Genomic DNA, 12,310 nt, shown 5'->3' on the forward strand with positions numbered 1-12,310 from the left:
CTTGAATGCACTTCTGTACTATGCCTGTGACAGATACCCATTATGAGTTAAGAAAAAAAAAAGGAGAAAACTGTTCAACAGAATACACCCCAACTCCCCCCTCACTTGTTAACTTGGGAACTGGTTGACCGGTCTATATCGCTTCCTGTACGATCTCCTTCCTCATTGTTTGTACACCCCTCTGGAGGTAGCAATGTATTATATGATAGCAATAACGAGATCGATGTTGTAGTTTTCTTGTCAGCGGCGCTTTGACTATTTTTGTTCCACTGTAGAAATTTAGTAGCCTTTCTAGAATACAACTGCCCTGAAGCGAGGCGGAGCATACACAAACACACACATATATATAGGCGAATTCCGAACAAAGACGCACACGAATGGGCAGCCAGATGTATTGGAAATTTTTCCCTGAGGAAGCGTGAGAACTTTCCCGAAATTTTCAGTCATGGATACCGCCATCTAACTGAATCATGTGTTTATAGGTGTTTAAGTAACACACATCTATGTGTCCCTCCTTCAGGAAGCTAGCACAGTGTTACATTTTTATGTTGTCCAGATGTACTAACCATGAGAAAAGAACGAAGAATAAAAGACATCCGAAATGGTCACAAAAGATGAATTCGGCTGGTCAAATTACCATTTGACCAGCAGAATTATAGTAGTTACAAAAGGTAATTGCCGACAAATGGTTGCGCACGAAGACGTGAGAAATTTTTCTGTACAGAGTTGACAATACCGAAAACAGGATTGTCATATTAACTATAGCATATAAGAAGAGGAAGAAACATCCAGTTGTTTTTGAATCCAAGTGTCATCGTTGAGTGTTCATGTTACAAATTTTCAAGTCAACGCTGATCGATCGTTGCATCCTTACTCATCCTTCATGATGAAGGAATCATCATCAAAGCCCAATTTGTAGCAGAGCAACAATAATCTTGGTAAGTACAACCTCATTAGCAGTTTCTCTAATTTTTTGGGAATTTTGCGATTGCATAAAATGTTTATACAGATATTCTTGAGGCCAAAAGCTTTTACGACAAACATTGTTTGGAACAAGATTGCTAAAGAAATCTAAAGTACAGTAGAACCTCGATTATCCGAGCGTGGATTATCCGGAGTTCAGAAATTACAAAACTACGAAAGGTGAAAGAAAACCGACCATGAAATTATTGATCAGACAACACAAGAGATTTTGGTAATAATATTCGGTGATAGTGATTAGAAGAATGGGAACAGAGATTGTTATTGAAGTTATGATCAGTTAGATCAGAGTATCCTATAATGGGCAATATCGCCCCTTGGGGGCATGGAAAGGTCCGGGGGGGGGGGGGATTGAGAAAAAAACAAATTCTGAAGAGGAGGACGATGAAACAAAAAGTTTGGAAAACTGCGAGTTGGATTATTCAAATTTGTTTTGCTTAAACAGTGGTCTCTAATAACAAGGAACAAAATAAGTCGAAAATAATTTGTGTAAAAAAAACATCTTATGACACCCAAATTTTTTGGTTTGATATTAATAGCAACTGATCACCTATGTTGGCCAAATAAAATCGAAACCAATGTTTTTATACCCTCTATGGTTCTCCTCCATAAAACGTATTGAAAATTATTTTTTTTCCAGAAACCGATGCAAATTGGCACTGTTAGCATATGTTAACAGCAATTTAATTAATTATACTGGATTTAACTAGCTAAAATAATTAATTAAGGGTAAAATATAGTCTGCCTTAATTTTAATGTTATCTATAAACAGATAGAATTTTGCTCAGCAAAGTTGAATAGTTTCGTCCTTGAATTTTATTTCCATTTCCCTCAATTTGGTGCTATAATATAAATCTCAGAGCATGTAAAATTGGGACAGCTCTCAAATACGACACCAACAAGGAATCAGCTTTTTCTAGATAGATAAAAATTATTGTACTTATATAGCTGTACCTTGTACTGAAATGACACTAAAGGATGTACTTTCTGAAATACCAAAAAACCTGTTTGTGTTTTTTGACCATTTACCATGTCTATTGAAAAATCAACGGGACTATATAGGGTTAATGCGCAAAAAAGTTGCTCTTCCTTCACATTTTTTTAATTGATGCAATAAAATTATTGCATCATTGATTTCATAATGAGATTATCACCATATCCGATATTATCTACACCGAACTTTTGTCATTAATTACGCAATAATAATTTTCTCATTATTAATACGTGAAAGCTCAGTATGTATGTATTTTAATATTTTTGTTTTGTTTGTTTATATTGAATTTTTTGCAAATCAAATACGGTACTCCTGTACTATATTGAAATGCACATTATTGAACACAAATGAAACGAAATTAAGTATTTCTGCTCGAAGAAATGTCGACCAACAAAAAACCAAAATATCAAATCGTAATATTTTCAGTGATTTTGTCCTCTTCACCCCCCCCCCCCACCTCTAAAGCGAAAAGGAAATGAACATGAAGTAAAATCATTTGTCAAACATTTTATAGGATAGCGGCTCTGGCTGCATAAGCCTATATGACCATGCTTTTTGAATTTTTCATCGAGTATAAATTTCAATACTGTTTTAAAACATTGAATGATTCCTGTTTTGATGTCATTTGAATATAGCCGATCTTGACAAATCAAAAACTATGTAGGAAACAGCCATATTCCTGAAGAGCCATGCATGGTTTTTGCTGAAGAAAAACGGTCCGAAATGATGTTTTTTAGATTGTTTCAGGACTTACGGAGACCCCCCTCCCCTCCCATGTTGAAAGCCACACTGTTTTCGTCATCCTATGATTCCACTCTAGCAATCACATGCAGAGAATGTTTGGTGCCGATACCGATTTTCTAGTCGCCATGGTGACCTGGAGCCCGAGATTTGTCAAGCCCTGATATATAGGGACAGGGTTCGTACCCTCCTTGAAAATCTTTCGAGAAAAAGTTCATTTTCAAGTCTTTAAAAGTCCTTGAAAAAAATTATAATAATTTTCAAAGTGTTCCTGCGGATGTGACCACGGAATGGAGGTGGCTTCAACAATATCTGTTGCAAGTTCCGAAATGAACTGACTGCTAACGGAGGTTGATTGTTGACCGTAGATGCACGCAAAACAGTTCTTTAAAACAGAACTGATTTTTTTTCAAAAGAGCTAAACTCGATGCTTTATTGACTTTTTTCTTGAATATAGAAATCGAACAACACAGACGAATTTTTTGTTTAAGTTTATAAATAACGCATTTTTGTATTTCAAATCTTGAAAGGAACATCATAAGAGTGCTTGAGGTTTATGAAACAGCAATGTTATATCAATCTTAGTGCTGTATTTCGAGTAATTTTTTTTGTAATATAATTTTTTTTTCTTGATTTCAATTTCATGAAATATGGTTTTGAATTACAATAATTTTTAGTTTTCTTAGGGAAATTTTTGCGGAAGAGTAAGATAGAGATAACGTTTCAGTTATACGATTTTTGCATTTATACGACGCTTTGACCCGACTGTTCGGCGACGTGCTTAAAAACCTCGTTTATACGACGCGACGAATAAACGAGGTTCCATTGTATGGGGCTTGAGCCCCCCCAACATTTTCAATAACTTTACGCCCTTGGCCATTCCCTACATACCTCAAGCGATTTCACCTTCGGGGTACAGACGCCTGCAGATACAGAATGGTGGGAACACCACTGCACTATGCCACTGAATGCCCATTGACCACCAAATTTCACTTTGGAAAGCCTTCTCAAGAAAACTTGGCCCTTTGGAGAGCTGAGTTACTAAAAAGAACCGACCGAAAAGAAAAAATTGGAAAGCTGATGGAGCGGATCACAACAGACGAGAAGAGGTTCATCCCTGATGGAAAGCCGCCTCGGTCGGGGAGAGCAAGATACTGCAGGGCACTGTCTACAGAGGAGGAGTCCTCGGATTTCGAAAACTGACAGAATACACAATAAAGACACCGCGCCCCACGGGGGCAATTGTATATTTTTTCTGTAATAAAAATCCAGGGGTTTTTGGGGTTGGGTCTCGGGGGTTTGGGTGGGGGTGCTCCGGGCTGTTGATCGGGTTTGTGGGCCCCTCCTGGTGGCTGGGTGGCTGCCCGGGGGGGGGGGCTGCTTATCGTGGGGCCCCCTGAGGACCGGGCCTTGTGCTTGCGACTGTAGTCTTGGATAGAGGGTTGAGGGCGCCTCGGCCCGGCGCCCCTGACTCTTGCCCAGCGCGACCCAACCTGCATGGGTAAAAGGCTTATATCCCGGGAGGGACAGAGCCTGGGTCGTGTCTGGTTTGTCGGAGCAACAATAAGAGAACATACACATTTGCGATTTCGATCACCCATATTTATCTCGAAAAAAATATGGTCAACATAACCCTGTGATATAACTCGGTTTTTTTTTTTTTTGTTCCTTTTCTTTTTTCCCCTTTAGGTAAAAAGACCTCAAATCACTGCCTACCGTAAAAGATATAGTTTAGGGGCGGGGACTTGATTTGTTTACGTATCGGAAATTAATCGGCAAAAATTACTCGTGGTTGGAGCAGTTGGTGAGTGGAAGAGATCTTAAACTCAAAAAACTTTCTTTCAATGTTAAAATCGACTCTGATTATTAATATTTATTCTATTAGGTGTAGAGGGAGATCTTTTTTTTTTTTTTTTTTAATTCATCAAAGATATAGTGTCCAATCATCCCCCTCCCCGAGGGTAAGGCTGCTAGGCTCCCCCCCCCCGGGATAAATAATATTATTTTTGATTTATTACACCATAAATTCACTACCGGTTCTATGATGTGGGGGGGGGGCTCATATGTGTCCAATGATGAAAAATGATTGTAAAACTTTTAATTGAATTGATTTTTCATTATTAGTTTTCAAATTGGCTTTCTCGAATTCTTTTTCGTCGTGAATGGTGTTGCAACTTGTGAGTTGCGAACGCGAGCCGATTTCCGAGGGGTAAACTGCATTTTTTCACACCAATTCTGAACAAGGTGTGGCGCTAGCTCGATCGTGATTATTCCAATAACAGGGCACGCATTTTTCATTGATTGGGTCTAATCATGGCCCCCACATGCTAGTGCCGGGCCCCCTGTCCCCCCCCCCCGAAAAATTGTGTGCACTTCCCTTGGGAAAAGATTATGATGTATTTTTTCAGTAAAAAAAAAAAGAAACTCCTTTCGGGAAGAAGAAAATGTTGAATGCCCCCCCCCCCCATGAGGAAATCCTGCATATGATACGGCATTTGTATATGCAGCAAAACATCGCTACAACGATAATCGATAATAAATACATCTACAATGATATTTTTTTTCAAATCTTGTTTGGAATTGCCTGGTTTAATGTTAAACTCTCGGTACACAACGACATGATCTACTATGATAAACGCCTCTATAACCCGATATTTTTAGGAGAATTTTGAAATCGCTACAACAATATTTTTTATATTTTGTTTAAAATCGTTTTGAATTTAATTTTAACTTCGCCACTTGTTCTCGTTCTTTTGAAGACGTCTGATGACATCAATATTTTGTACTAAATGATCACCGAAAGATAACGTTATTTGTATTGCTGCACTATGTGTACGACACACAAAAGCACTATGTGGTAAGCTTCTGTACAGGGACAATACACATCTAAGTGAATTTTATAAATAAACTAATCAATTACAATTTTTTGTAACGAATAAATACATAATAGCATATTTTCCGATAATATTAACAATGCCGATATAGAAAAAATGACAATAGCATAAATTTGATCACACGTGAGGATAATGTTACCTCTTTAATCTCTCTACCACAATATTTTTTTTTGGTCCGTAGAATATTGTTATATCGAGGTTTCACTGTATATTTAAACTAAATAATAAAATATAATTGTGTGTGTGTGATAAATATTATCACATTTCGAGATATGGTTATGTGATTTGTATATAATTTTACGCAATACAATAGAGCTCCCCTATGAGCCAGTTAAAAGAACGAATTGGTTAGGCGATATGGTTTTCCCATAGAAACTTGTGATTGCCATAGGCATATTGTCATTTTCACGAGGGTGGGTGGGGTTACGTTCTTTTTTCCTGCAATAATTTTATAATAATTTTCCCTATAATCTCGGCTCTGGGGGGGGGGGGGTTAGAACCCTAAACCCCTTTGCATACGCCAATGGTGATCGTGATCCATGGTCGGCAGGGCCGCTACTGGGGGAGGGGACAAGCAGGTATCTTGCCCAGGACCAGAAGAGTGCGCAAAATTCACCTTTTATAGCCTCTTCTTCAAAATTACAGGGGAAGGGGGGAATGTCAATATATGTGCTTACCTTAGCTGATCAAGCATTTAATTGTGGCCCTTATGTCTAGTGTTCAATGTCAAAGTCTCTCGATTAACGATAATACTTCTATTATGGTATTTTTCTTCGTCCGCAGAATATCATTATATGGAGATTTCACTGCAGTTTTATCATGCATAATACTAGCTACAATACCCGGCGCTACCCGTGTTTTCTTCATTTATTGGGAGGATTGGAAAAGTGACAAACCATTACAAAGGAATATATATATATATATAATACTGGCAGGATTAAAGAAGCGACAAGCCATTGTAAAGGCACGTGTAAAACGCATTACTAGGAAACCACGGTAATCAAAGTAAACATTCCGAAAGTGATAGTTGAGGCCCAGAAACCATTGTTGCCCGACGATTTTTCGTCCATTTCGGGTATCTGCCCTTCTCTGACAAACTTTTAAAGTAGCCTATCGTTCAATCCGGGCCCTGTTTGGTATATATCCAAATATTGGCAACGATCGATCTAAAATTGTGGATTTGTATAGAGAACATACACACAGACAGAAAATCAATTATATATAGATATATATGCACAGTATCAAATTTATCCTTAGTTTCTCTCAGATAAGATATCCACCGCATCTCTATAGTTTCGTTGTTCACCAAGCAAGCAAGTATACTCATACTACACCAAATGAAACTACTGTAGAATCTCTACACATGACGAACCAGTTTGAAACGTGTTTTACACAAAACAAAATTTCTATTCAAACGTTTAACTTCAATTTAGAATATCAAAGATTATTCCTATAACGCACGGGTTCTCAAACTGTGCGCCTCCAACCTTTGTCATGGCGTGAGGTTTTCGAAAATATTCTTTGCTAAACAGCTCTGGAGAGCCGGTGGAGCTCGCGGATAAGCATTGAATAGGGGATAAGGGCGCCTCAGGTGGAAAAAGTTTGAGACGCCCTGCTCTAACGTGAAGTTATTCCATGCAATGATTTTTTTGATAAAACGAAGCGATTCCGTTATGCCAGGCGATTTACTACAGGCGTGCAAAAAAAATAAATAAATTTAGTGAATTAAAGAGTTAAAGTAATAGTACTGAAAACTATTTTCATTGGCCTTGGTTGAAGCACCGGCCTGAAAAATTGTGTGTGTGTGAACTGAAATAATTCAAATATTTATGTTCACTTCATCTATTCAACTGAGCAACTTTACAATTCTGTTACAGTCGTTTATACGACGTTCAAAAGGCCGAGTCAAAACGTTTTATAAAACGTTTTATGTATAAGTCGAAGTGAATAACTGCCTTTTTAAAAAATTATTCCCCCCCCCCCCTCATACATATAAAATGTTATAAAATTTTATGTGTTTAATTGCATTCCAATTCTGTTCTAAAAATCATTTCATACTTGAGAGGAAATTAAATCACATTTCAAATCATTTAAAGAAATAAAATTTAGCACAACATCACCTTTGGGACACGACATTGGGTACAACAAAATCTCCTCAACTTGCAAAAATTTCCCCATCTTGGACTTTTTTTTTGGCAGTAGATGATTTTCAATCAGGAGCTTGCTCTTTGATTGTTTCTCTACTTTATAATTGTTTCAAAAAGTTGAAACGAACATATTCAACTGGTTTGCAAGCAGGGCCGTTATTTCAACTTTTTCCGGGGGGGGGGCAAAATTTTTCCAGGGGGGAAAACACATGTACTCAATGTATGTATATATATATATTTGTATATATATATACCATTTTTAGTGTATTTTCTAAAGCCGGGGGGGCCGTTGCCCCCCCCCCTAAATGACGAGCCTGTTTGCAAGATGAACTTTCGTTATCAATTTAAAATTCTTGTTGAATTCTTCCAGAATTTCTAGTTTTTTTAGAAAGAGCGTTTTTTGTTTTTCCGACATTACGAACCCCGAATCACAGTCAGCAAGCAGTGCCGTCTGAACGCATGGACCCACCCGAGCACAGCCCGGGGGCCTCACAAAAATGGGAAGTAACTGAAATTTTCGAGAATTCTCTAGGTTGGGCCTCAGAATAATCAATTGGCCCGTAGGCCCATGATGCTCTTAAGATGGCCCTGTGAGCAAGCAAAGCACCACATCGAAAGAAAGTTCTACAGGAAATGATTGAAAGAACTTGCTGTGCATGTGTACCTATTTTCGGCAGACCTGTACCCCCCAAATGTTTACAGTAGACTTTCTCACCCTCTCGGGATAACGTTGAAAACATAGGGAGAGAAAAAATTCTGAAAGGTCATATGGCCGTCAAAACAATTGAAACCCATTTCTTCGGGACTCTCCACATCTGCGTATTCTCAGAAAGAGGCAATAAACAAATCACCTAAGTGTCCACTCTAAATGGTCATCAGCCATCTCACTGGCAATTTTCATATACATCAGCAATCACCCTAAAATTTATGTTTTTTGCGGTGACAATATGCAAGAACTGTTGCAGCAACGCTTTTTCGCTACATACAAAAATTTTGTGCGCATTTGATGGATATAAATTAAGTTTTTCTTTTTTCAAAAGTTTCAGAGTTTTAGTCGAAGTTAAAACGTCGAATAATTGAGGTTTTACGTTAAATAAATGAATGAAATATTTTAACGTTAAAATGTATTTGTTGTATAAAATGTATTGTTACCACAATTGCTACCCAAGTTAAACGTTGTATAAACATGAAAGTCGTATAACTGAGTGACGTATGAACGAGGTTACTCTGTAATTTGTAGATATGCCCTATTAAAAATAATCGTTTTTAAACTTTATGAAACACAATTCAACAAATATCGCAACTGGCCTCGATGCAGGGCCAAACTCTTCTGACACAGATTTATTATAGTTAACTCTTAATGCTCAAAATAAAAATTTAACAAAAATTCAAATTTTTAGCTTTGCTTACCGTTCTTTTGGGCTAGAACCGTAGGATTCATCTATGTGGGAAAAAAAATTAATCCTTTATGTACGCAAACTCGTTCAACTATTTTACTAAAATATTTCGAACAACTGTATTTTTGCAGACGCGAACCGTAAATATTTTTCTGTGTCACAATATGTCTGTGAATAGAAGTTTTGAGGGGAGATGTGTCCTCAAGACAGTACAGTGAATAGAAAAGGCTGATGCGGAATGTCACCTTTTTTTTCAGAAGCAATGAAAAAACCCCTTGATTTGTTCGGACTGGGAGAGGGAGGGGGTTACTAGAGGGGCCGTGAGTAAAATCACGTGATTTAGTACACACGTCATTACTGTCATTTCGTACAATACTTTTTGTGGGAAAACGCTTTAAACGAGAAATCTCGATGAGTATCAGTAATAAGAGTTGGCACCAGAGAGTCGCAGGACCCAAGGAGGAAAAAGTAATGCGAAATCCACTGTATACAAAAGCTTGCAGCAAAGCTGTCTCAGTATCGTAACCAGCCCACGAGAGTGGGGCTGGCGGAGCTTCAGGCCTGGGGCCTGGCCCATTTTTGTCTTTTTTTTCCACACTATTAGTTCACTATAGAGGGGGTCCACTGAAGAGCGCAGCCTATGGGCTCCTGTTCCAGGATGTTGAAGGGGGGGGGGGAGTTCATGTGCTTTATCGGCACCCAGAGGCAATTTCATTGTGGAATACGACGTCTGTTTACTCCAATTTTCATTCTATCGAGACATTATGGCCTTCTACGAACTGAAACAGCAGGGCTCACGTGGTAGCCCTGTAGGTCCCTACACATGTTCGACGACTAGATAAGGATTATTCTAGTGGCCTCCCTTATTCTAGTGGCTATAGCTCTGAGGACACACAAAATGCTGGTGTCCTTGACGTCTCAGTAGCCATGACCATCACAATGTCTTTTCTTCCTTCCTAGGGGAACGACTGCCATGAGAGCCCGGGGGGGGGGGGGGTTTCGTTTACTTGTACATGTGTATAGTTAAAAAAATTTCAATGAGATCTAAGGTATGTAGTTCAAGATATCCGTCCATACGCGTACAAATTGATATGATTGATATTAAAGAGTCCTGTCTATTTTCCTATGGGATGTATCTGAAAGAAAAAAAATCAAAAAGATCTTTCCACAGGCCCCCCGGACTCCCGGGCCCAAGGGCTGGAGCCCTGTCAGCCCCCCCCCCCCCCATGTGGGGGCCATGGGTCTAATGCACCCGATGAATTAATTTATTTATCACACATTTATTGGATATCAGGTAGGCGAAAGTTTCACAACTGTTAAACGTCTTAGGACATATATGCTAAACTCATGGTCCGGGGACCAAATTTAGCCCTCTGAATCATTTGATGTGACCTACGACCTCAAAACAAATTTTTTATAAAGGAACTAAATGGCACATTTCCAGATCAAGTGCTCTTGCTGCGCAGTTACACATCACTTGAAGTAGCCTGCAACACATTCCCAGATCACTATGGTGATCCGTGATCCATTTACATATCAATTAAGTGATATGGAGTGCTGTTACAGATTACTTAAGTGGCCCAAGAAGCATTCAGGCTTTGATTAAGTGCAATGTATGAAAGCCTGGATAACCAAGCAGAGTTCGAGATGTAGTTCGGAAAGAAAATTCACATTCCTCTTTGGCGAATCTAACCACTAATCTCTCACTGTCTGGGCGAGTGTTCTAACCATTGAACTACAGAGGACAGACTTCCTTAGAGCATATGTATGAATGCTGAACGGGACTGTGCATGGACTGCCTCCTAGCTCAACCAATAGCTCTTACGATCTCGATCTCCGCTTGGTTATCCAGGCTTTCATACTTTGTATGAACAGTGGAGAGTGACATAGTTTCTCTCTATTTGTAGCCATCTGTGGGCTAACGTCATAAGAGCTATTAGCTGAGCTAGGATGCTGTCCATACACAGTCCCGTTCAGCATTCATACATATGCTCTAAGGAAGGAAAATGTCTGTCCTCTGTAGTTCAATGGTTACAACACTCGCCCAGACAGTGAGAGATTGTTAGTTTGATTCCCCACAGAGGAATGTGAATTTTCTTTCCAAACTACATCTCGATCTCCGCTTGGTTATCCAGGCTTTTGTACTTTTTATGAACTGCGAAGAGTGACATCATTTCTCTCTATTTGATTAAGTGGTCCGTGGCACATTCTAACTTCAACTAAATGGTCTGCAACACATTTACAGATCATTTAAGCAGCCTCCGAAAAATTTCCAGATCACTTTATTGACCCGCAGCGCATTCCTGCATCACTTAAGTGGCCCATGGTCAGTTCTGTACTTTGTGGAAGTGATAACATTATCCATGACTCTAATAAATGGTATCCACTGTATAATTTCAACCTATCGTATTGAATCCTTCCCAAATGCTCGTTCATTAATCTTCTTTCTCTTTCAGAAAAACAGCGTGGCTGGTGTTCCTCCAGATGGATATCAGGACCTGGTTGATACTGGTTTTTCACTTGTCAGCTTGCTGCATATATTTTGCCGCAGACATAAGATTTACTTTTAATCCTCTTTGGGAGCAACTGGGAAAACTCACAGTGTGGGACATGGTATGATTCTTTTATCCACATTCTGTATTTAGCCTTATATTTAATGTCGACTAAAAATGAAAACGTTGTTTCATCTTTTGTTGGTTTTCATTTTTCTTAATTTCTTCCTTCCCCCCACATAAAAAAATTAAAGCTAAATTTTTTTTGTAGTCTTACTAACCGTAAACTTTTCAATTTCAATTCATCTACAAATTAGAGCTAAGATTCCATAAGCAGGGTAACGGCGAACTAGCGATTTCCAATTTTGGCAAGGCTTTGGAACCCCCTCCTCTCCCTTAGCAACACAGAATGTTTTTGCTCGCCAAACAACTTCAACGTAATAAAATTTCAAGATGGCTGCTATAGGTTATGGATAATTTCATGAGGAATGCAAAAACAATAGCGAAAATATTTCAAGGAGGAATTCTGGAACCATCAAAGAAAGCATTGACCACAGAATTCATTGAACCATTACATTTGGATTAGAATTCATGAAAAATTCATGATAACAAGACCTATGACCCTGGTGATAAGAATTAAAAATGAGGTGCTTATATAGATAAG

At 38.6% G+C, this 12,310-nt stretch overlaps 1 protein-coding gene across 1 annotated transcript in view; it reads left to right on the plus strand.

The window, feature by feature from the left end:
- The first annotated feature begins 4,435 nt into the window (after positions 1 to 4,435).
- The window catches only part of LOC149081173 (androgen-induced gene 1 protein-like), a 50,839-nt gene continuing 42,964 nt past the window's right edge, over positions 4,436 to 12,310 (plus strand). Inside the window, exons 1-2 of the mRNA XM_089237956.1 lie at positions 4,436 to 4,520; positions 11,611 to 11,767. Of these exons, the coding sequence (XP_089094082.1) occupies positions 11,639 to 11,767 (129 nt within the window). The 5' untranslated portion in view covers positions 4,436 to 4,520; positions 11,611 to 11,638. The remainder of the gene's footprint in view (positions 4,521 to 11,610; positions 11,768 to 12,310) is intronic.

This window comes from Pholcus phalangioides, unplaced genomic scaffold (assembly GCF_987345545.1).
Source record: "Pholcus phalangioides strain wild (caught in Gottingen) unplaced genomic scaffold, Ppha-v1.0 ptg000010l_1, whole genome shotgun sequence".
Lineage (NCBI taxonomy): Eukaryota > Metazoa > Arthropoda > Arachnida > Araneae > Pholcidae > Pholcus > Pholcus phalangioides.